Genomic DNA, 26,932 nt, shown 5'->3' with positions numbered 1-26,932 from the left:
CATCACAAAATGTTTAAATTAGGGCATCTAGGTATGAAGTGAGTTTCCTAAAATCAGGTTTTCAATTGTGGTTGCACATAACAGAATCCTGACCAACTTAACCAAGTCATGGCTGACTTTTCTCATGTATGAAGAATCTAGAACAGAACTGGGCTAGGAGTAAGTACTTAAAGAAGCCACTAAGAATTACAGATTTACTTGCTCATCTCTCCATCATCCTTAGTGTGTGACTTTTTTACTCACTGCTTTTATTATGACTTATCCTTTCTGAGACATTGTATCCATATTCCAGGTGACATATCACAGAAAAAGGAGAAATACAAAAGACTGTCCCTGACCTTTTCCACTATAATTTGACTTACAATAAATTGGATGAATCGTTCTCTCTGACTCTCATACAAGGGAGTGTTGAAAAATAAGTACTGTGCTGGGCATAAAATCAACGGAGTCTCAAAAAATGGGATTCTGCTAGTGAAAGAATGGGAGATCAGATATTAAATATACTGTTTGTTGCATGCTTCTTCAACAAATATTTATTAAGGATCTATTTGTCCTACTCTCAGATCATAGTATTGAACTAAATCAACATAGTCCCTAGTTCCTAACTGTGTGAAATTAGTAATAGGTAAATGTGTAAGCTAGAAAGTACAGAAAACTCACACATTCATATGAATTAAAATTGTGATAAATGTTATACAAGAAGAAAATCACATTCTAAGAAATAGAACCTGCATTCTAGGAAAGCATGATACACTTTAACTTGTGTGATCTGGGAAGGCTCTTTAGAAGGGACATCGTTGCAGCCCAGATTTGAAAGCGAAGTATTAGCTTTGAGGAGGGTGGGAAGAGAGGTTTCCTGAGTAATACCAGAATGTATAAAGGTGCTGATACCTAAACGGTTGAAATATTTAAGAAAATGAACATAGGCCCATGCAGCTAGAATAGGGTGAATGAAAGAGAAAGCCATGAGAGAAGCAAGTCAAGTATGTGAGTCCTTTTTACCCTGATTTCCCTCTGCACATGCATTGCCCTGAGTACTCTGGTGCCATGGAGTGAAAATAAAGTATACATACTGAGAAGAAGCTTTAGTTTCAAAAGCTAAGGCTTCAAGATGATGGGAAATTTTGATAGGTAGAAACAATCATCTTATCCTAGACAGTAGAAATTTCCAATCTTGTGGGAAAAAGGAAGGAAGCAAGAGAAAAGGGATGGGGGTGGTCAGATGGCAAGGACAATCCTAAAGAGACCTCATGGGGAGAAACATGCAGTGCACAGCCGGGGCTGCCCACAGAGCAGGGAAGACTCCTCCAGACCTGGAGGTACCGAAGGTGCACCTGGGCCCATGTTGTCTGTCCATCTCAGCTCCAAGTGAGAATTCAGCTAGCAGGGTCTAAGCTCGCCACCTTTATCCTTAATGAATTGGGTTTTGGAGCAGCCCTGGAATCCAAGGACCCTAGTGGGCTCTCTCAGTTCTTGTCATGGCAAAGAAAAAATTCAATGTCAAGACCAAAGTTACAGAAAAGCAACATTTATTGAAAGGTAGAAAGGAGGACAGGAAATTTCTCTGAGCAGGTGGGTAACCACTGAGGGAGCAAGAAGCAGGTGTTTATATGGGCATAGTGGAAAGGAGTGGGGGTGGATGGGCATAGTGGAAAGGAGTGGGGGTTGGTTCTTGCTTGTCTCCATGTGGCATCTCTTGCTGATCAATTGAATCAGCAGAGTCTCTAGGCTACAGAGATACACTGATCTTGCCCACGTTACTGGGCCTACCTTTCTGAAACTAGTTTTAGTCTGATGTTTTATCACTGTGTCATTGTGTTGGTGTTCTGAACATTCCACTGGGTTGGTGGAGGCCCCCTCCTCCCAGTCATTCTTCAATCAGATCTCTAAATGGACCTGGGGCACCCTGGACTTGGGGGGAGGGGCCCTCTCTTGGTTCCAACTGATTGTTTCTCAGTCAGGCTGGCAAATGGACTTGGGGGTTTGAGGCACCTTGACCCTAACTGATTGCCTATATGCATTTCCTATCTTCCTCCTTCATTGTCACCCAGCAGGGTTCTCTTTCCCCATTGTATCATCCATCAATTATTGAAGCAACATCAACTCACCCCTTCTGACTGCTCTATTTAAAAGGCACTGATCTTTGTGCTGAGAACATAGCCACTAAAACAGAGCCTCTTTTCTCCTTCATAGTCCAGTAAGCAAGGATAGTAAACCAAAGAGGGGAAAAAAAGAAAGAAAAAATACTCATAAAATCTATAATTACTACATAATTTGACATAATTTAGTCTTCTTTAGAGGCCAATTTTGTATTCGCTCAAACATGATTATTTAAGGCTTACTGTGAGTAAGGCGCTGAGCCAGCCATCCAGGAAGGCAGATCTTGAGCGGTTGTGCAGGATCCATGGCATTTATTGAATTTTTACGGATATCTTATTTTCTGTAACTCTTTGCTGACAACTACCAGGGACTTCTTTCCAGACCTAGCCAGCTCTGTCTTTTTGAGTCTGTCCTAGAAGTTGAACCTGATGCCATTAACAATTCTTTCAGTTACACATCTTTTCTGTTGGTAGGGCCTGGAAACCCAGCCTTTCAACAATGCTTGTCTGTGCTGCAAGGCATGACAGGGTCTATTGGATTGGGGGGTGGGGTGAGCATCATATTCCACTACGGCTGATGTTTATGCCACTTTGTGTCATCTCAGGCAGGGGAATTTGGCATAACAATCTCTTTAGTCACTTGTTATTCTTGTCACCCACCGTTTTATCAGCATCTGTCAGGCAGGGACACATACTGTCTCTGTTTTGTATGACATGGCTGTCCTGGGCATCCAGCAATCATGCCACAATCCCCCACAGGCAAGCACTTAACACTGATCATGATGCTGGTGCTGAGACCTGCTCATCAACCTTTCATGAATTATAAACATTTCAAGTTTGACTCACATTTTATTTTTAATATGATTTCAAAATGCCTTGAGATCCCTCAGCATGATAAAATCCTATCAGAGTGAGAGTTGCTTTTGTTGCAATTCTGAACAATCAAATGTGTGGAGTCACCCTTGAGTGACTGTGATAACCATGGCATTTCTAAAGAAAATGTTGAGTCTCTTTATAATGATGGCTTAGGGGCTAGTCACATCACCAATTCCAAATACGTATTTTTGAAAGAGCAGACTTCAATATAAAATCTCATGAAATCTGACATAAAGTTTCTGTTTATTATTATTTGGTATCTAATTTTTCCTTCCCATTTGAAACACAAAAGGTGTTTGATCAAAGAGTTTGTTTCCTTGAGATTTCAATTATTTCCAAAATAGTCTGTAATTTTAGTTGTACTTTGCTTCAAGGGAAATTCAAAGATTAACCAGATGGACTATTTAATTGGTCCCATGTCTTATTCTTCAAAGTATGCCCTATTATAAAAATGGACAAAGCACAAGAAAAGAAGGATTCATTGTGAAATGCACTGGTCTAGGGTGGAAAGTTCCACTCTCAATCCTACTCATAACACTCATTTATGTCTATTTTCTTCTTTCTTAATAATGGAAATAGATTATTCCCTTTCCCTGCTTATGATATTTTTCTTCTGAGAAAAAACAGATATTTGATAATATACATAAAACATATTGTGCACATGGAATAAATCTTAGTATTATGTGAATAATTATCAAATACACTCGAATAGGCATATTAGCTAATTAAAACTGGCATCTAAATTTTACTTATTAATAACCTAACACTTTAAGTTAGAAAAGTTAATTTTTAGTTTGATGTTTCTCCATTGCATGTGCTTAAAGATAATACTTATATCAGAGCATCAATATTGTTTGTTGCATATATTTGTTCCTATTCAACAGCTCTTCACCAATTCATTCCCCTTATCCTCACAAACACTATCAATTTAATTTGAGTGGATATACCCTTGACTTCAGGGTTTATCAAGATTGGCCCAAGCTAGTGATGGCAACCAAGACCACTTGTAGTTGTGAGAGAGGGTTAGTCATGCAATCCAGAAATTCTGGAGAAGGAAAGTGTAAGGTCAGGAGTGAACACAGGGCAGGTTTTCTGATCCAGCAGACCGGGTAAAGGAGGAGTCATAGTCCTCAGTGGTTTTGCAGGTTTTTTATTGGGGTTCACCAGGCATATGGCAGGCAGAGGTGCTAGCTGAGGGGCTGGGAGGCTGGGAGGCCTCCCAGCCCCCAGCAAGTCTTCACTCTATCTGAACTCTCTGGAGTTCGTTCTGCTGCTTCTCGGCTTCTCTTTAGGCTTCTTCGGCTTTGGCTTCTACTGCTGCTGCTGGCATCCCTGTGATGCCGCCCTTAAAAGCCCAGTCTTAGGGCCTCCCCGGTGGCGCAGCGGTTGAGCGCTGGGTTGCGAAGCTGCCTGCAGCCTCTGCAGCCGGTTCGATCCCCGGCTGCTCCCCGGCCACCAGAGGAGGGTCCCACATGGCGTGCAGACCTCTCCTGCCGCCCGCTGCTCCCCTCAGCAGTGTACTTCGGTCCTTCTGCCTGCTCTGCTCCCCGCTCTGGCTCTGGTGAATTCTCTCACCCTCCCACGCTTCTGACTGTACCCAGTGCATGTATCAAACAAAACAGACAATAAATAAATAAATAAATAAGACATGCCTCTAGAAAATTAAAAAAAAAAAAAAAAAAAAAAAAAGGAATATCCAAAAAAAAAAAAAAAAAAAAAAAAGCCCAGTCTTAGCCCAGGTGAATCCCTTCTAATCTATGCCCACATCCTAATCCAGGTGCCTGCCATCAGGCATGCATTCAGGACAAGGATCCATCATCTATCCTGATGGCGGAAGGGCAGAAAAGCCTGATATTTTCTTTACCCTACAGAAAGGATGATTGGGGAGATGGAAGTGGGGGGTGGGAAGGGGAGAGAGAATGAGAGAGCGAGAGAGCGAGAACGAGAGCGAGAGCAAGAGAGAGAGAGAATACATACACACTTGGGTTCTTGATAGCATCAGTTAGGTAGTACATCAACCCCATGATTTCTATGCACCGAAAAGCTTATTAAGTAAGAAGAGTAACCTTGAGATAGAAGCTAATATTTGCTATGTTTTCTGTTACTTGTGGCCAAAAGTATATGGCATTAGTGGTGTTCTTGTCCTTTTGCCTTCTGGTCAAATTCTGAGACTATAATCCCTCACTCCCTTGGGCTGATTGTAAGGGCAGGAATGACCACTGAGCAGGTTTTCTGATCCCATGCAGACTGGGTAAAGGAGGAGTCAGAGTCCTCAGTGGTTTTGCAGGTCTTTTATTGGGGTTCACCAGGCATATGGCAGGCAGGGGTGCTGGGGGTCCGGGAGGCTGGCAGTCCTCCCAGCCCCCAGCAAATCTTCGCGCTATCTGGGCTCTCCGGCGTTCTCTGCTTCTCTCTCAGCTTCTGCTATTTCTTTCTTGGCTTCTCTTTTGGCTTCTGCTGCTACTGGCGTCCCTGTGACGCCACCCTTATAAAAGCACAGTCTTAGCCCAGGTGAATCCCATCTACCTATGCCCACACCCTACTCCAGGTGCCCGCCATCAGGCGTGCATTCAGGACCTCAAGGATCCATCATCTATCCTGATGGCGGGAGGGCAGAAAAGCCTGATATTTTTCCTTACCCTACACTGATGAATATCAACAGTCACCTAAATGTTACCATCTAGCCCAAACATGATTTTAAGTCTTTGTTACCATAAGCTACTTAGATCTCGGTCTTTGTTAGTACAGTATAAACTGGTCTGATCTGATGGAATGTCATTTTATGTTTCCCTAATACAATGTGACTGGTGGCCTTCTAAGAAGAGGGAAATTTTGACCCAGACACACAGGGGGAATACCATGTAATGGCACAGGCAGAGACTGAATTATTGCAAATGAAAACTGAGGAATATAAAGGTTTGCCCTGAAAGGAAACTAGTAAGAGGAAGGAAGGCTTCTCCCTGGCAGGTTGCAGAGGAGAATGGTTCTGATGGTAACTTCATTTTGAGCTCATGATCTCCAGGATTATAATAATAAGTTTCTGTTGTTTTAATCTATTTTGTGTACCTTGTTATGGAAGAATTAGGAAATTAATACAATCCAATGTATAAATCAATGTTTTACTGTATGTTATTTGGTTATTTATTATCAAATGCCTTTTATGCAACCACAGAAATGATCATGATTTTTATTTTTCCTTTTATTTATATGGTGGATTTCATTGACTGATTTTTGAATGTTGAACCATCTTTCTGTGCCTGGAATAAATCCCATTTGGTCATGATGTGTGATACTTTTGATGCATTTTTTAATTTTTATTTTATTTTATATATTTTTACATCACTTTTTTTATTTTTGCACAATGTATGCATTTTTATCTTGGTTATAGTCCCCATATAATACCTGCCTCCCTTATTTTGACCTACCCCCTTCCTCCCCCCCCTCGTAGTGTGTCTCTGGTTTATAGTTGCTTGTTGATTTTGATTTTTACTTTATTATAATCAGCCTTTTTAATGTGATTTGCTAAGATTTTTGTTTAGGATTTTTTTTTTAATTAATAAATTTTATTTTTATATTCCCCATACAATTGCAATCCCCCCATTCTGACCCCAATCCCTCCCCTCCCGCCCCCCAAGCCCCAAAAAGTGTCTCTGGTTCATAGTTTTTGTTGATTTTGATTTTCACTTTCTTATAGTTATTCATTTTCCTGGTCCCTTATTTAAGTTTTCTAGATCCCTGCTATGAGTGAGACCATCCGGTATTTTTCTTTTTCTTTTTGGCTTATTTCACTGAGCATGATCCCTTCCAGCATCATCCATGTTGCTGCAAATTGCATGTGTTTATCTTTTTTGAATGCTGAGTAATATTCCATGGTATATATGTACCACATCTTCTTGATCCAGTCATCTATTTTTGGGCATTTGGGCTGTTTCCAAAGCTTAGCTATTGTAAATAGTGCTGCTATAAACATAGGGGTGCAGGTGCTCTTTGGAATTGATGTTTCTGTGTCCTTTGGGTAAATACCTAGGAGTGGAATTGCTGGATCCTGTGGAAGCTCTATGTTTAGTAGGTCCAGAAATCATGTTTAGGATTTTTGCAACTATATTCAACAGGGATATTCATCTGTAGTTTTTGTTGTGTATGTGAGAGAGCTATATCTTGGTCTCTCTTAGTATCTGAATAATGTTGGTCTCCTAAAACATGTTTGGAAACATTCCCTGTTCTTCAGTTTTGTGGAAGAGTTTGAGAATGATAGGTATTTGTTCTTAAAGTCTATCCCAAAGAAGAAATAATTTAGCTATTGCTTATTTGTTTACAGCTCAGAATATGTACATGAAGGATTGATTTTTTTTTTTCTAAATAGCACCACAAAACATAACCAGAAAAGGCGGGTGATAGGTATAGAATTAATATGCTTTTTGTTTAATACAATAGCTTCCTGTTGAAATTCTATATTTCTTTTATGTGGCATGTTTAGAAAAAGGACGAAAGAACATTATTGTTAAGATAAAAGTGTTATTCTTACATTGGATGGGATTTTGGTCTAATAATATTCTAAGGCACCACTAAACTTCATTCATTATATATGATTCTCTAAAAAAAATTTGGTCAGATTCGTTACCATGGTATTTACACAAAGTAAAAGGAAATCAGTAAAAGAAGCTCGACAGAGCAAGTATGATCTCATGAAAGAGTAAGGCCTTTGGAATTGGATTTACCTGTCTGTAAGTAAGTTTCTATAGATTTTAGAGGTAAGGTTTCATCAGCAATAAAACTAATAGCACTCACCTTTCAAAGTTTGACAAGTGAGAAAATTGAAGTTGTTAATTATAAATTAGTAAAGTGGTGATAGAACTAAATTCTCTCCTCAAAATAGCCAAATGTTAAGGTATTATAAAAAATTGTGTAATAGTTTCATAACCCTGTAGATTACATGAGAGAACTATTAATGGGAAAATGATTCTCTACAAATTCCCTGCTCCTTTTAGTGATGGAAACTGTACTGAATTAAAGAAAAATTTCTTTGCTTCACATGTTTGCTTATTATATATATATTTTTCTGCCAGTTATATAGTGAAGCCAGACCAAAAAAAAAAAATTAAAATTAGCCTATTTACAACTTTTTCCAAATAGCCTATAAATGCATGCAGAGAACCCTATCCCCAAATTTTTAAAACTGACATCCTTATCTCAATCACATTATAGTCAGCAGACAAAGAAGTGATATTATCTTTGATATTATTCTTTGATATTATCAAAGAAGTGATATTATCTTGCCCAAAACTATGGATTGTGTACCAGGAAACACAAACTGTGCCCCTTCAGCACCACTTTTTCATTTCTGTTGATTAAAAACATCATTAATTGGGCCTCCCCTGGTGGCACAGTCAGTTGAGCACCCTGCTGTGAAGCTGTCCGCAGCCTCTGCAGCACGGGTTCGATCCCCGCCAGCCGGCGAGGGTCCGACATGGGGCGGCAGACCTCTCCTGCCTTGCCCGCTGCTCCTCTCAGCACTGTATTTCATCAGTCTGCCTGTTCTGTCCCCCTCTCTATCTCTGGTGAATCCTCTCACCCTCCTGTGCATCTGGGATGCACCCCAGTTCTTATATAAATAATTAAATAAATCTTAAAAAAAAACATCATTAATAAATATCTGTATAACTCTTTTTGACACATTTTCTCTCTGACATCCCTTAAAGATTTTGCCTTTACTTTATATTCAACAGTTTCAACTATGCTAAGCAATATTCTTATCTTCAACTTGCCATTTCAGATGGCATATCTGACCTTGATAAAAGTACCCCAGGAATCTGGGTCCATGGGAAACAAAAGAATCCTACTGAATCTTACTGATTTATGCTGAATCTTTGTGGAGGCGGCAGAGTTGAGATAGAAATGAGGATTCCTTGAAAGGGAGGTTTAAGAATATCTGGTGTTAGGGGAATTGAGAGTAATTGTAGGTTGTCATATATTCATATATGTGAGGCTAAGAAAAAGAGATGATCAAATCTTGAACATTTGAATTCTTGATCCAATCTCTGTGACTGAAGTAGATTCTCAAGTCAAAAGTAAATAAGTGACACAAGAAAAGTAATTCTTTAATGTTCTTATAGAAAAATTAGAATTATTATTGTAGTTATAATTGGAGGTCTTTTGGTAACAGGTATCTTTTCCAAATCGTTGGAGTAGATATAAATTGATAAATGACTGAAGCTGATAAATAAATAAGTTGATTTATCAATTATTAAATATAAATAAATTGATAAATAACCTATTTCCAACTTTTGGACAGTCAATAATGTTTATAAGAATACAGTAATATTAGCCTCTCACACCTACATTTTTTTAAATAAATTTTATTTTTATATTCCCCATACAATTGCAACCCCCTTATTTTGACCCCAATCCCTCCCCTCCCCGCCCCCCACCCCCCATAGAGTGTCTGGTTCATAGTTTTTTGTTGATTTTGATTTTCACTTTCTTATAGTTATTCATTTTCCTGGTCCCTTATTTAAGTTTTCTAGATTTCTGCTATGAGTGAGACCATCCGGTATTTTTCTTTTTCTTTCTGGCTTATTTCGCTGAGCATGATCCCTTCCAGCTCCATCCATGTGGCTGCAAATTGCATGTGTTTATCTTTTTTGAATGCTGAGTAATATTCCATGGTCACACCTACATTTTTTAAAGTGTCATCTGTTTTCTAATTCTATCACTAAATATAGATATTAAAATAGTTTTAATAGTTGTAATATACTGATATAGCTTTCTGTCAAATATACATTCTACCCATCTGCAGAGCAAAATGCATTCCCAGAAAAGAATACTTATTTCTGAAAAAAGTCAAACTTGCTCATAAGAAATGTGGCTGCCATGCATTTTGAGGGTTCACACCAGCCCAGTTTTACTCTAAAACTGAACATCTTCCCTTTTAAAACTTGATTGTTTGGGGGGTTATCATATAGAACAAGAAGTTTTCTCATACTAAATGTAATTATGACAACTTTTTGAAAAATAAAACCTACAGTACAAATGCAGGCCTTTCTGAATGCCTGATCCTAGTGTGCTAATCCACACATTCTGTCCAATTTTTTTTAACAAGTTTTTTAAATTTTTATATATATTTTTTTAAATCATTTTTTTTATAGAGGCATATTTATTCATTTATTTATTTGTTTGTTTTTGTTTGTTTGTTTGTTTATACATGCACTGGGTACAGTCAGAAGCAGGGGAGGGTGAGAGAATTCACCAGAGCCAGAGCGGGGAGCAGAGCAGGCAGAAGGACCGAAGTACACTGCTGAGGGGAGCAGCGGGTGGCAGGAGAGGTCTGCGCGCCATGTGGGACCCTCCTCCAGTGGCCGGGGAGCAGCTGGGGATTGAACCGGCGCCACAGAGGCCGCAGGCAGCTTTGCAACCCAGCGCTCAACCGCTGCACCACCGGGGAGGCCCTATATATATATATATATTTTATATAAGAACCGGGGAACAGGCCAGATGCAGGGGAGGGTGAGAGGATTCACCAGAGACAGAGCGGAGAGCAGAACAGGCAGACTGATGAAATACACTACTGATGGGAGCAGAGGGCGAGACAGGAGAGGTCTCGCCATGTGGGACCCTCGCGAGTCGGCCAGGATTGAACCCACGCTGCAGAGGCTGCAGACAGCTTCACAGCACGGTGCTCAACCACCACCAGGGGAGGCCCTGTCTAATTTTTTTAATTCCATTCATTATTTATGGGAAGAAGTAATGCAATACTTTTGTGTTTTCTTCAAGGAATTGTGGCTAAATATCCTTTTTTATCAAAGGTGATTTCAAGATTGATTAAAACACATTTTTCCTATATTGATTCCTAGTATAATATGATTGATTAATTATATCTGAGTGTGTTGATGGCATCCAAGATCATTACTGCTTTTGATGATTCATTGGAAGGACTCAGCACATAATTGTATTTATGGTTATGGTGTTTATAGTGAAAGGATAAGAAGGAAAATTAGCAAAGGGAAAGGTACATGCAATGAGGTACAAGTTTCTTTTTTTTTTAATTTATTCATTTATTTATACAAGAACCGGGGTACAGGCCAGATGTGCAGGAGGGTGAGATGATTCACCAGAGACAGCGGGGAAGAGAACAGGCAGACTGATGAAATACGCTGCTGAGGGGAGAAGTGGGTCAAGACAGGAAAGGTCTGCCGTGCCATGTGGGACCCTCACAGCCTTGCCGAGATTGAACCGGTGCTGCAGAGGCTGCAGACAGCTTCATAGCATGACACTCAACCGCCTGTGCCACCAGGGGAGGCCCTAGGTACAAGTTTCTAAGAGTTGTCTTGCAGTGGAATCACAGGGCATACTCCATTCCCCTAGCAACAGCAATGTGAAATGCTAACCAGGGAAGCTCATTAGAGACTTAGTGTTATGGGGATCTTAAACTCACACAAGCCCTGGCATGTCAGTGCATGCCCTAGAGAGCAAACCACAGTCACAAGTGAATGAAAGTCGTAGGACTTTTCTTAAGAGACCTTGTGATCAACCATCTTCCCAGCCATCTAGGACCATTTCCTTATTTAATGACTTAAATAAGACCCTGTGAATTATATCAAAGTCTTCCTCTTTAGAGTTTAATTGACTGATCTGGTCTTAGTGTCAGAACCTGAAGCACACCTCCCACAGGCCCTAATAAAGCCATATGCCACATGGTCTTGTCTCTCTTTGCCTACATGGTATTTAAATACTGGCTATCTAAACACCCTAAAGCAAGTCAGGTACTTTCAATACCCATGAGGAATAAATGTATCTAATTCAATGTCTCTTGTGGTTTTTAATTGAACTACAACTCACCACCTGACACCCTAAGCTCTGCTTAACAAATGTTAATTTAACAAAATTATAACTTGTCCTTATCATATAAACTAGAAATTAAGCCATTCATTGCATGAATACTTTCATCTGAGGCTCGTCTAAATTTCTGCCTGGTTCTCTTAGGCTTCAGGCTTACCCTGAAAAGAAGGAAGCCTCAGACAGATCTTTAGCAAGTAGCCACTGGGAAAAATAATTATTTAGTGTTGAGGAATCCGATAATTATATGTCACTGTACCATGGAAATGAAACAATTCCATCCCATTGTGAAGTCTTAGCTGCAGCAAGGAGTACAAAATTAGAATTTCTCCCTTCAAGGACTGGAGAGAGAAAACAAAGCAAATATTTATGCTTTCTGAAAAGGCCAACAAAAATCACTTTGGAAACGTTGAATTAGAAAATATCTCTTAAGTTTTCTATTCAGTTTGAAACATGTGAATAAAGATAGGAAATTTGGAATGTTGAACACCTATGCCTGATAATTGCTTTGGCAAGAATGTCATACAAAAATCAAATAATGATCAACTCAGTAACAAAAATAATTCCATGTTTCCTTAGCTTCTTTCAAGTCTTTTAAATAGCCTACTATATAAAGTGTCCTATTTGCTTTCTGTCCCAAGGAAGTTATATAATCACACCCGCATGTGCTACACAATAAAAAAATTAACTGTGGTCATCATTATTTTTAAATGTCAGGATAGCACATAGTAAGTTTTAAGCACAGCATGATTTTTTGTTTTTTTTAATATTGGTTTGAACTGTAAAGAATGGACAAATGTCAAGTCATTCATGTTTCTGTCTCTGAGAGTCCCTTTGAGTACTGGAGTGTTAGGTGATGATAATAATAATTCCCTTATCTGTAGATTATATTAAAGAGACAACAATCCAGTGTAATATAATACTATGCTTCAAAGTCACTGTGTCAGTGCATTGTTTAGTCCATTCCTTGGGCAGGGTTGATGAAAGTAGACTTTATATTTTAAGTACAACCAGTCTTACACAATAGTTGAAATTTAAAACTTGGAGAAGATACATAATTAATATTGGGTCTACAACAATTAATACTGTTAACTTAAAATATTGTATTACTTGAAATCTGCTTTTACCAAATCTTTGATTGCATTTTGAAATTTGTTAAATGAAAATATTAAGAACTGCCGTATATGGATTGTTCAGTGCATCAAATTCATTAATGTTGAGGCATGGGATATTAACTGTAAATCATTATGAGATGTAATTTATTATTTGTGGAAGTTTAAAACCTTCATCTCACACACCAGGGACTTTCTACTTAATATCCTCTTATAGCATCTGTATTTCCTCATCATTTATTCCCTTGGGCTAAAATATCAAAAATTTCATTTTAAAAATATAATCCTAATGTTTGGTAACAATAAGTCAATAGGTATCCAAAGATTGGGACTTTAAAGCAGCTCATTGCCTATGGTTCATTTGGCACACCATTTTCAAAACCATACTATAAAATTTCCATGCATTTAAAAAAAAAGGTAACACAAGTCAAATGGAGTTAAATTTGCAAACTAGAAACTAGCATTGGGGGAAATAAGTACCAATTTTCTTTCACAAAGAGAGTATTTTAAAATATTCAAGTCAATAATTTAAAAATAGAATTCTGAAAAAATCTGACCTTTAGCTTCCTTTAATAGTTCAGAAAATGTGGAAAGATTTGACAGAGTTTTCAGTGATTAACCATCCACAGACACTGAGTAGCAGGTAACACTACACCTATAGAAACTAATTTGTCACTATTCCTACTGCTACATCTTGCCTGCCCATAAAAGTGAGTATCTGTGGTTTCTGGAGTAGATTTTCTTAACTGCAATTTGAAATTCACTGGATGGAATTCTGATTCATCCAAGTAGGCCAGGTATTAACTGCTTTTCTCATGTATTTTTAAGGGCATGGCAGCAAATGACTTAGCAGCAGTTGTGCATTCTGTCTGAGAATTGATGCCAGAGAATGTGGTAACATTTTTCTCCAATACATTGACCACTTCTTAGAATGTCTTGTGATGAGGCTGGGATATGGTGTAGCATGGTAAACTTTGAATATTTGAGACAAATTCATATCCATACAATGTAGACACATGCCACAAGCTAGGCGGCAGATGTTGTTCATGGGAACCAAATGGGTTATGCAAATAACCTAAGTGTGCAGGGGTCTTGTCTGGAGATTTATGCTCAGTGATCAATCCAAAAGTATATTGTTAAAATTAGTTCCAACATTCCAAGTGCTTCCAATGGGGAAGGAAAAAGGAAGTAAGTGGAAGACCTAGATTTATAAAGGAAATGGACCAAAATGAAAGCATTGATGTGAAATCTTGAGGAGGGCAGAGTCCACACAGCATTTAGAAAAGTATATAAACAATGAAACATAAGCTGAACAGGCCCAGTAGTATTGAGCTAACAAAATAATTAAATAGCCTAAAATTTTTTTCACTGTTCGTCAGCAATCATTCTCAGTACTTAGAATGTTAGGCATGAAGTGAGGGCTCTGGTTTAGACAGAGAAAATATATAATTGCACATACTAAGAAGCCCGTATGGAAAAACAGTAGCCAGACTGACACATTCCTATATTAAGAAGATTCTGGTTCCACACAACATTCTTGGAAATCCTCTTGATTGATGTTAATTGTTCAACACAAGTAAAAAATACATCCATGAGGAAGGCAAGATTGTAAAATGAGCTGTCTGAAATATTCACCTTTCTCTTGCTGTGCTTTATGCATCACAGAACTCCTCAGTATCAGCAATCTTGATATTTTGAACCAGCTAATTCTTTGCCATAAGAGTACTGTCCTGTCCATTGCAGGATATTTCACAACATACCTGCTTTAGCCAGATGTCAGTAGTACTTTCCCTCCCTCCTTCCACATGTGATAAAATTGTCTCCAGACATCAATCTCCACAGGTCCTGTGCGGGATCATCACTTCCGGTCGAAAAATGTTGATGTAGAACATGGCATTAAAGAAAATCCAGTATTCTCTGGCAAGAAAAGAAAATAAATATGTTAAGTCCTACATTCTACTAATTGAAAGTAGTTTTCTTGTCATCACATCCTGTCTATGAAAGTGGCATTATTTTTTCCATAAAATGCCATTTCAGAAATCTCAGTATCATTAAATAAATTTTGGGGACAGCATTGTGGAGGAAAGAGTTTTGTCATTAAAAAGATATAGAAGAATGCTTAATGTCATGAGGAAATATTCACAGAGTATTAGTAAGTGGGGAAAATTATGGTGCACAAGAATATCGATGTTCGGTTCTGGAACTTCCTCCACTGGGGAAGAGGAACATCAAAAATCACATGCAGTGAGAGGAATAGTTTAGCAATACATTGGTTGATTGTTTCTTACTCACATACAATGATAAGAATGTTTTGCTAATTTATGATTTTCTCTGTGCAGTAGTGTTGAACAGTGGAATAGGAGAGCCATTATAGATATTCAATACTTAAATATGTAAGCTGAGTGTGAATTAAGGTATAATGAGTGGTATGGATATGTTTGAGATACTCTTTTCCTATGAAGTGTGATCTGTGGAGAAAAATGATTACGGATATTATCTATTATCTGGAAATTGGTTAATCTTGTCCTTTCTGTCAAGTACTTACATAATTGACGTGCTTTTTTTTAAAGATTTATTTATTTTTATACAAGAACTGGGGTACAGTTCAGATGCACGGGAGGGTGAGAGGATTCACCAGAGACAGAGTGGAGAGCAGAACAGGCAGATTGACTGAAATACACCGCTGAGGGGAGCAGCGGGTGGCAAGAGAAGTCTGCGTGCCATGTGGGACCCTCCCTGGTGGCCAGGTATCGAACCAGCACTGCAGAGGCTGCGGGCAGCTTCGCAGCCCAGCGCTCAACCACTGCACCACCAGGCCCAATTGACATGCTCTTGACTTTGATATAGGCACACATACCATGTTCTGATTTGGCAATTATTTGATATTTATTTTTATAGAATGTAATAAGAATGCATTTGTAGGTTATTATACTCAGAAATAAATTATTTATAGGTCACTTTATAGTTTATAAGGAATCCATATATGTTGCAAAGTTATCAGATTTCCAGAGGTACCTGAAATCTCCTATTTCAGTAGGGAAACTCCCAACAATCTATTTTTTGAGATTTTATAAAATTTTGTTTTTTAATGAAGCAATGGATTTCCTAAAAGGTATTAAAAATAAATGTCATGTTTCTAGGAAAATGATAATTTTAATTATTTAATTAGCTGAGACTGATAGATAAATCACTCATTCATATAATTGGAGAAATTCCAGTATCAGATAGGTCTTTAGTCTTATGACATAAAACCTGTGCACTTTCACTAAGGAATGGAATTATTTTTTTTTCTATAGAAGAAAAAATATGCAGAAAGGATCAAACATGCACACTGGTCCATGAACTTCCCATGCAAGTCATCCTGAACATACTAGGGAGCAGTGGGTTATTGTGTAGGGAGTTAAGAAGCAGCCATGAGTCACTGATCTCTTACCCATGGACCAGTGGTCTCCAATAGTGGTGAATTCTCTATTTTTTCCAGTGAGATTTCTAAATACCAGGGTCACAGTTGACTTCTGAGGTCCAGCTGTAGATCTCCAAGTGAATAATACCAATTCTTCACTAATATCTTCAACATCAACATCTTTACCATCAGAGCTATCATTTAGTAAGTATCCACTTTATTCCTGTTCCTTTTTAAGACCCTTTGTATTATGGTGGGTTTAATAATAATAAGAATAATTATTATTGTCAGAAGCTACACCAATTCAAAATATCCAAATACTAACTTTTCCTCTTCTTTAAAAGCATGGTAGACTAGGTTATGCCATGGCATTAAAATAACCTGAACTTCGGTGGCCTAGCTACATGTGTATGAACATCATCATAGACTATTTCCACCAATAGATGGAGGGATGTTTTATCTAGAATACATGGCCTCCAAAGTTACCATGCAGTGGGAAGATAAGGATAGAGGAACCACAGTGGGTCTAAATGCTTTGGCTTTGAAGAGACACAGTTACAGCTTTCACACAAATCCATTGGCTAAATCAATAGCCTGGCCCCAACATCACTGCACATGTAATATTTGGATAAAACTAGTGATCTCTGGCACACTCTTACTCTAATTCACCTGTTTCTTCTTCCAGTTGTTGAAAGGGCTCCCAAACCCTACTTCTCAATAAGGAAACAGTCAACACAGACTCTCTAGCTTACCTGGCTCTCAGATCTTTATTGGTACAAACCCCCTTTTCTTTGAACAATTGGTTTATTTTGTTAGCTTCCAAGATGAATTTGCCTTCACCATAGAAATCTTTGACCTGATGACGCCAAGATACTTTCACCAGTCTCCTCCATAGATAAGCCTATCATTTGGTATCTAGCTAAGAAATCCAGAGTGATATGCAATTAAACATTAAGAAATAAAGAAAAGCAATACTACACTTAGAGGTCACTGAAAGAAAATTCAACTAGAATTAGTGATCTTAATTAAGGTAATTGGAATGAAAGGAATGATAACCCTTGGCATCTATGTAGTGCTTTACTAATTATAAAACACTTTGATATGTCAATTTTGTTAAATATATATATATATATATGATATATCAGGCCAACTAAGGTAGACAGAATATGCATTAGCATTATGTATAGATGAGATAATTAGGGATCAAATGAATTAATAGATTTATCCCAATATAACACAAATTAAAGTGAGAGATTCAAGAATCAATTCAGGATTCCAGACATCCCTCCTTTGATCACATTACTTCCAATACTAAGTTATGCTGTGGAAGAAAGTTTTTAAGCAAGAATAATATTCTTGTACCTCTTGAATAAAATAAAAGCAGGACTACACAAATTATCCATAGTAATAACTAAATGAGAAAAAAAAAAACTTCAGAAACTGACGTTTCTGAGCTTTAGAAACTGATATTCATTTGTTCTTAACTGTATTCAGAAATTAAGTAAATATCCATGCAGGCAAACAATAAGTCATAGAGATCTCAGGAACTGAGTAATACCCAGAAATCATATGTCACATGATGAGAACCCTGAAATTATAGAATGATAAGATAGGGATGTTTGATGCAGTGAGACATGAATCCAAATTTTCCTCTATGTTTGTAATTGTGGTCTACTAAATATACATAAAAACAAACAAAACAAAAAAAATCTGGACTTTTTTTTTTTAAGATTTATTATTTATTTATACAAGCACTGGGTACAGTCAGAAGTGCGGGAGGGTGAGAGAATTCACCAGAGCCAGAGTGGGGAGCAGAGCAGGCAGAAGGACCGAAGTACACTGCTGAGGGGAGCAGCGGGCGGCAGGAGAGGTCTGCGCGCCATGTGGGACCCTCCTCCGGTGGCAGGGGAGCAGCCGGGGATTGAACCGCCGCTGCAGAGGCTGCGGGCAGCTTCGCAACCCAGAGCTCAACTGCTGCACCACCGGGGAGGCCCAATCTGGACTTTTTAAGAAGATACTTTATTCAAAAGAGTATGTTCTTTTTACTGTTACCCTTATTGTCTGACTATAAGAACTGAAATCATCTCAAGCATTGGCTGAAAATGGATGCTCTCTTATATGGAATATGGAAGGATAAAAAAGGATACATTGAACAAGGTTTGTAGAAATGGCATGAGCAACTAGCATGATCAGATTATGCATTTAGAAAATTTTATCTTGGGACCAGTTTATATTCAAGAATAGTTTTGTGATGGCTCAGGCTGAACATGAATCAAATAATCAGATACCCAGGAAAAGGAAATTTTAACTAAAGTTTGTTAAGTATTGTGTTCCTATTGATGAGTGGGAACAAATGACTCAGCTAATCATTTCTAAGGAAAAGTTGGGTCTGTGTCTAGGCTAGTAATAGGTAAACAAGGGAGGCATCCATGAGTTTTATGAAAGTCTTATTGGGAAGGATATTCTTCGAAGTAAGTCATTTCTAGAAGAACAGAGAGATTTTTTTTCACCTTGACTGCCTTCTAGCATAGATAGCTCCAGCAAAATTTCACATTGTCAGAAATATTTTGTTTATCCAGTTACACCCCTTCATGCCATTGAATGGTATCTTTGAAACAATAACATGTATTTTTATTATATTCTATTATTGTATTCTGTTACTGTATACAATTTCATAGTATTCAGGGGAATACTATGAAATTGTTAATAATAAAATCAATATTTGCTGTTAATATTGACTACATGTTATTTTTTGACCATGGATCTTTTATAACAAAGACATATGGTATATCATTAGAGAACCTAAATTAATATGATAATTTCTCCTGCTTTTAAACATCAACTTGATGGTTTCTTAGATTATAAAATATATGCTAAAATTTTGCAACCAGGCATATTATTTTCAAAGATAAATGTAAATTGGTGAATTAGCAATTTTCCAAAGCATCCACTGAAAATATAGGCCAAAGAAAAATAGTAAATTGCTGTAAGATCAGCAAAAAAAAAAAAAAAAAAACATTGTTATATTGATGAAGCCCTATGCACAAAAACTGGGAGTGGAGACAGTAGTATTACACTTCAAGGTTTACCATCTACAGTCAAATTGACTTTTTAAAATTTAAATCCATTTACTTAGTATTTAAATGTATTCTAAAATTAACAAAATTAATTTCAACAATAGCAAATTACAATTGAATATGCAGAAACTCACTTTCAAATATCACCCATGTCATTAAAGAAACAATTTCTTAATAATTGCCAAATATTTGAAAGTATGAAATAAATCATGAAGAATAATGATAAGAATAACCCTTGGTTATAAGTGATGATTAAGGCCTCATCTTGCTAAATGCAATGCATGTCATAATAGAGACCAGAGCATAAAGTTCAACTATCAGGTAAATAAGAGATCTTGTAAATCACTTAAATTCTTGCAGGCCTCAAATAACTCTTGAAAGTGAGCACAAAAAGGTAAATGATCCTTAAATTTGCATTCAGTACATTAATTCTCCAGTATTATATTCTGGGAATAGTTAAGGAGCAATAAAATATTTGATTTGAGTATGCAACATAAGTTATGTTTTCATATATATTAGGGAAGAGGAGGAAATTCCCACTGAGTTTGAGCCATGTAGCGAGCACCATCTATGCATTACCATGTATATAACTCTCACAATAAATCCATATCTTACAGATGAAGGAATTGAGCCACAGTTGGTAATTTGCTGTAAATACCGGGCGGGGGGGGGGATGGGAACGCAGTTCAATGAAAAACTGTGCTATCTAGAGGTCATCCATTGAGGTTGTCTGATGGTAGCCTTTGGTTGTCTTTGAGCTGTTCTCCAATACTTTGCAAATTGTAGGTAACTAATACATGTGACCTTGTCTTATAGAGCAGCATTTCCCCTTCCTTCCTATCCTATTGAAAAACCAGCTTTGCTTCCCTTTATATAATCATTTCAATGTTATTGGTGCATGCACACACACACACACACACATTCACACACAGCCCATATATATGACATCTTCCTGGTTTCTTCTTTAATGAAAAGAACATCATTAAAGTGTTTTCACTTTTCTATCTGCATTCATGCCACAACTTACTTTCCAGAAAGTCATTTTTTTCATTAAACAAATGCAATAGAATAGGGAATTAAATTTTGGATTTTCTGGTTCAAAATCATGGTTTTGGACATATTCAATGTTACCTTCTGCCCAAAGAATCCCAAGTATCTGGGAGAAGAGTTACTTACATTCTCACTAGGCAGACTGCAGTCAGAGAACATTTTTTTTTTTTTTTTGACAGAAGCAACATTTTTGTTGAAATAGAGTACTCAGTCCTAGAGCTATAGCATTTGGATTCTTTGTTAGACTTTTTGCCAAATAATTGCACTGGGATGATGTTTTCCTGCAGAGGGAAAAATGTTCAAAACTTTCAAGTGGTACTAGAAAGTAAAGAAAGAAGTGGTAAGAAGACTTTCAAAGAGAGAACGCAATAGGAGAGAATGAAGTATGATGAACACCAGCCTGAGACTTTGAGGGACCAAGATGAAGAGATTTGATTAGCTAGCTGAGAGGAGAAAGGAATCAATATGAATGGTAGGTAAGCCATTTGAAATCATGAATTGAGGATAGTCCAAGTTCAGTTTGGGCAGGGATTACTTTTTCTAAACCTTGTATATACCATCTTCTGAAAGATAGGTTTAGAAAAAAAAATCCCAATTTTCTAGTCACCAAGGAACTCATAAATGCCCAACATCTAAAATAAAAATAATTCGGAATTAAAATGTTAAATAAAATAAAACTATAAAAGCAGGACATTTATTCACATTAACCTTTATTAAACCTTGTTTTGACATTGATCTAAAAGATAAATTTGGGATCACAAGGATAATTCTGCAGAATGATTAAATAAAAGAGGGAATCAAGGTCAAAGATAATTAAATAAATTGAAATTTAATGGTCTACTTTGATGTAGGGGAGAAAAAAATTTAGAAAATTTGCTCTAAAAGTCCTATTTATTGATTTTGTTTCATTTGACCCATTCAAGAATTAATTTGACACAGGCTATTATTTCATCCTGTTAATGCAAATATCATAATGACCAGTTGAGCCAAATGTTCTAAATAACAGTTTGATAAGTGAGTGGGGGAAAAAAAAGTTTGACCATTGAATGTTGAAATATTCTACAAAATTAGTTGTGTCTTTGGGGAGGAATAACAGCCTAGAAACTGGACTAGGCTATTTTGGATAATGATTCTCCACTAGACACTCAAACAGTCCCTGGAAAATTATCTAATTAATCCACTTTATTTGCTTGCATATATTTCTTGTTCTGCATTTCAAAAAAGTATGTTTTTGAGTGTTGTAAGGCCAAATTTGATAAGAGTCAAAATATTTAAAATGTGTATTGAGTTGTTTTGCATGCAGTTCCTTTCAAAATACAAAATTATCAGTGACTAAGGAAAGAAATAGAAAAGACATATTTGTTCATGTTTCCTGTTTTTCCACCAATTTGTAGTTAAGAGTATATTCTAGAGGTAATTTCAGGCTCCTGTGTATTTTATACTCACATGGAAAAAACATGCTGAAAATAAACATGAATTAAATATATAGATATGTATATATATATGTATTTTAATATTTCAGGATGTTTCATGAAAAAGTCTTTCTTCAAGGATTAGAAGATACCTTTTAGAAAAGACCAATTTAGCAACCATTAGACCACACTTGCAGGAAGTTCCTGGAGTATTCGATTTTCATTCAGAAACATATTTAAATCCTCTATATTCTAAATTTTGTGTTGCTTGTTTTCTGTGTAACTGAGTAATGTTATCATATTGTTATATTATTCTTTACATTTTTATACTTCATTTTTTCTTAATCTATTTGGAAATTATATTATTAGTTGCATTTAATTGCAATATGATTGCAATATCATCTTGTAGAACTAAACATTTTATCATTCTGAATAAACATGAATACTAATGGAATTTAGTCTTATTCAAAGAAGTATCAATGGATATTGAAAATATTTTAATTTGAATAGTAATAAAAATGAGATAAATTGAAGTTCATGGAATACAGCTATGGTAGTGTTTATAGGGAAATTATGAAAATAAATGTTGCTTTCATAAGTCTTCAAATAACATGCTTTATTAAATTATTAGCTTCTATCAAATCCTCTTATCCTACTTTATATTTTTAATAATGGAACATATTCATTTCATAGCATTTTCATTTCATGGGCAATACATTTGAAGTTCAGTCAAATACTTGAAGCTGGCAAAGGACATGCTCAGGAAAAGGTTAACCTCAGGCAAAAAAAGCCTCTGTTTTTTTAAACAGCTTTATTGAAATGTAATTAACATACCAAGCAATTCACTCATTTTAACTGTACAATTTCATGGTTTTTAGTATGGTCATTGAGTTGTACAATCATCACCACAAGTTTAGAACATATTCATCAGCCCTAAAGGGACCATGTACAAGTTAGCTGTCACTTCCCAGTAACCCCACCACATCAGTCCCAGGCAACCACAAACTCAATATCAGTTTTTATAGATGTGTCTTTTCTGCACATTTAATAAAAATGTAATCATAGAATATGTAGTCTTTTGTGATTAAACTTTTTTCACCTAACTACTACTTCTCAAGTTTAATTCATGTTAATAGCATACATTAATAGTTCATTTATTTCTATAGTCAAACAATATAGAATGTATGAAGTTATTTTCCTGTTTATCTGTTGATGAATATTTGTGTTGTTTCCAATTTTGGCTACCCTATATAATGCACAAATGAACATTTATGACACACTTTTTTGTGAGCATTTGTTAACACATTTTGGGATAGGGACCCTAGGAGTGGAATTACTGGGTCATATGGTAATTTTATGTTTAGTGTCAGAGTTGCTGCCACACTTTTCCAAAGTAGCTACCCCATTTTACATCCCCACTAGCAGTGTATGATGATTCTAATTTCAATTTCTTTATATCCTTGTCCTCATTGTTAGCTATCCGAGTGGAGTCAAAATAACTATCCTTATTGGAATAAAATTTGTTGAAGTAAAATCTGGTTTAAATTTACATTTCCCTGATGTCTAATGTTGAGCATATTTTCATGTACTAATTGGCCATTTGAATATCTTCTTTAGAGAAATGTCTATTTGATGTTATGCCCATTTTTAATTATCTTTTAATTATTGAATAAAGTTTTCTTTATAATTATAGATACTAGACCCTTATCAGTTATATATTTTATATTTTCTCCAATTCTGTGGGTGTCTTTTCACACCTTGATACTATCCTTGAATAGAAACATTTTTAATTTTCAGGCAATGCAGCTAATATATGTATTTTTAATTTGCTAGCTTGTAGTTTTTGTGTAATATCTAAGAACACATTTTAAAATCCTAGGTCATAAATATTTATCCACATGTTTTCTTCTAAGTATTTTGTAGTTGTATTTTCTATATTTAGGTTTGATCCACTTTGATTTAATTTGTGTATACAGTGTGAAGTAGGAATGCAATTCTTTTTATTTTTTTTTTATGTGTACAGATGCTTTAGTACCCTTTGTTGAAACTTATACTTTCCCTATTAACTGATCTTGGCATCCTTCTTGAAAATAAATAGACCACGAATATAGGTTTATTTTGTGATGCTCAATTTGAGTCCATTGAGCTACATATTTATTCTATAAACAGTACCAAAAACTGTGGATTTATAGTAAATTTTGAAAGTGGGATGTGTAAGTCCTTATATTTCTTTTGGAGGGCTCCTTAAGTTTCCATAAGAATATTAGGAATTAGGGCATCCCTGGTGGTGCAAGGGGTTAAACACTGTACTATGAAGCAATGCGCAGCCTATACATCATGAGTTCGATCCCTGGCCAGCCAGGAAGCAACACACATGGCGAAGCAGACCTCTCCTGTCTCGCCCGCTGCTCCCCTCAGCAGTGTATTTCAGTCAGTCTGCCTGTTCTGCTCCCCACTCTGTCTCTGGTGAATCCTCTCACCCCCCCACCCCCGCATCTCTGGCCTGTACCCCAGCTTTTGTATGCATAAGTTAACAGATCTTTTTAAAAAAATGGAAGTTTAGGAATTGTCAATTTCTTCAAATAGCCACCTGGGACTCTGATAGGGATTGAGTTGAATCTGCAGATCACTTCCTCTAGATTTGCCATCTTAATAATGTTGTCTCCCAAATCATAAACAAGATTCTGATTTGACTCTTATTATTTAAAGAGTCATTTTTAGTTTCTAGGGTACATATTTTGTATATCTTTTCAGTAATTTATTCCTAATTATTTTCTTTTTAGGCCATTTTAAATAAAAATTGTTAAAATTTATTTCAGATTGCACATTGCAAGTCTATAGAAACACAATTTTATATGTATTAATCTCTTAGCTACAACTCTGTTGAACTTATTTAATTCTGGTAGGTTTGCAGCAGACTCATTAGGATTTTCTGTGTATAAGGCTATGTTTTCTACATATAAATGGAGATCTAGATTGCTTTCCGATGTGTAAGAGAGGACAGGGTAAATATTCTTGTCTTACCTACGCCTTCGCAGACATTTTGTAGGGTCTGGTGTGGGGCTCCCCATGCAAGCGTCGTTTCCTCAGACCCTTTATGCTTGTGGGAGACTAGCTGAGTGGCCAGAGCATAAGCAGTAAGGTCTACAATTCTGCACAGACTTTGGGTCAGAGCCCTCTCCCCCACTTCACTGGGATTCTGGGATAAATCATCTCTGTACTGTGATTTTAAGTAAGATGGAGCGGGGCTAGGTTTTGATGAGAATTGGAGTTTGCCAGGTGGGTCATTTGTGCCTGAATCCTTACACATGTGTCTGGGTCAAGAGTCTGCCAACATGTGCGTATTCAGGTGTTTCTCATTCCAGGATTGAACTGCAGGTTTATAAATCTCACAAGATCTGGCGAGATAGGCTTCCTCAGGGCTGAGTGGCTGTGACCCTCAGGTTTGGTTCTGCTGTTTGCTGAGGCACCCCATTGCTCTGCAGATTCTGCCCATTGCAAGGACCTCACCCAGAGTCACACTGTGTGCCCTGTGGACTCTTGTTGCACCCTATTTGCCTTCCTGTGAAGACTCATGTTCTACCTCTGCAAACACTGGCACCCTGCGTGGTGTTCAGCGGAAAGCTTGTCTAGATGCCGCTGAACTTGGTGAAGGGACCCGCTCCCCCAACACAAGGTACGGCAGTTGTGTGGGTCAGAAAGAGAGACAACTGTTGGGAGTTTGCTCTTCCCCAGAAGCCTCCAGAACAAACATGTCTCCTGGCACAACATGTAAACACTTTGCAGCTCTGGGGAGGAAGACCAGGCCTGTAGGAAAAGCGTGAGTGCTTGTGTTATTCTTTGTGGTTTTTTTGTGTGTGTGTCTGTATGTTTATATGTTCTCATGCAATTTTTTTTCCATTTAGTCCAAGGTGCTATTAAAATTAAAAACAAAATGGTCTTCAAAATTCCCTGAGTAAACCATTTAACCCATAGAAAGTGGCTTAATTTAGCTTATTCTACAAAACGAGAGAAACTGAACTTGGGCTGTTTCAATGAAATGCTTTTGATAATCATAAAGTGATATACATCACCTTCCGAGAAAAAGCATACAAAGACCAGTTTCAACCAGTTCTCTCCTGATTAGAAACCTCTATTGTAATAACCAAACTTTGTAAAATTAAACAACTTCCTCGTTTTCTCTTTGTCATCCATTCTGTAACATGCCCCTGAGCTGCTTATCTGTCTGAATTGGGTACCCACAACTTCCAATCTGTTTTTATAGTGCAGTAAACCTTACTAAATATTATTTATTAGGTGGTTTTATTTTGCTATTTTTGTGTTTTACTTATTTATTTATTTGTTTGTTTGTTTGTTTGTTTATTTATTTATTTGCAGTTTTTGGCATCAGAACTGGGATCCAATGAAAATCTCCAATTCCTCTCCTACCAGTGAGCATTCACTGGATGCTGTTTCCCCTACCTAAGGTTGGGTAAGTTCTCTTGGATCTGAGCTCTGCATTTAGCGTTTTGAGCTCTCCAACTTTATTGCGTACACCTGAGTTTTGCTTGTTGAAGCTTCTTAATAAGTCACACTATTTTGTTTAAACAAGAGGGAACCATGTGATCCCTTGTGTTTTGGAACAATGCTAAGAAATATGACCCCTTGGAGTTGAGACCTCTTAGGGAATCTAAATGCAAAAAGGAGTTTCACCTGGTCTGAAGTGTTTTCTCCACCTCCTGTGAAAAACTCTTGGGTCCTCTAGGTATGCGCCTATCCACCAGGATTTTGTCTTTGTGAAAAAGGTGCTTTTTAGGGTAATGTGTAATTTGGACAATTTGAAATTGAGTGATGATGAATTTGAAATGTTTTTTTCTTTGTGAGTTGTTTTCATTGTTGGTATTTTTGTTTTTAAAAATTCTAGCTTTTTAGTTTTCATTTGCTCTTAAGATGCAGTATTTTGTGGCTTCTAGGAATTTGTGCATTTATTTCAGTTGTCTAAATCGCTGTATCCCGTTATAATACAAATTTTTTCCTGTAAGGTCAGGAAAAACAGTTCTATTTCAGTCCTGATTTTAACAATTTTAACCTA

General features: G+C 36.9%; 1 protein-coding gene across 1 annotated transcript; it reads left to right on the top strand.

Moving 5' to 3' along the window:
- Positions 1-7,597: 7,597 nt before the first annotated feature.
- Positions 7,598-26,380, top strand: LOC119258592 (uncharacterized). The gene is made up of 4 exons (XM_037526852.1): positions 7,598-7,668; positions 20,737-20,789; positions 25,282-25,681; positions 26,239-26,380. Exons 1-4 carry the CDS (start codon positions 7,598-7,600, stop codon positions 26,324-26,326), a joined length of 612 nt encoding a protein of 203 aa, XP_037382749.1. The 3' UTR covers positions 26,327-26,380.
- The last annotated feature ends 552 nt before the right edge of the window (positions 26,381-26,932 follow it).

The sequence above is a fragment of the Talpa occidentalis genome, unplaced genomic scaffold (assembly GCF_014898055.3).
Source record: "Talpa occidentalis isolate TD23 unplaced genomic scaffold, MPIMG_talOcc4v2.1 talOcc4.5, whole genome shotgun sequence".
Classification (NCBI taxonomy): Eukaryota; Metazoa; Chordata; class Mammalia; order Eulipotyphla; family Talpidae; genus Talpa; species Talpa occidentalis.
Note: the sequence above shows the minus strand (reverse complement) of the source record. Positions and strands in the feature narration are given on the sequence as shown.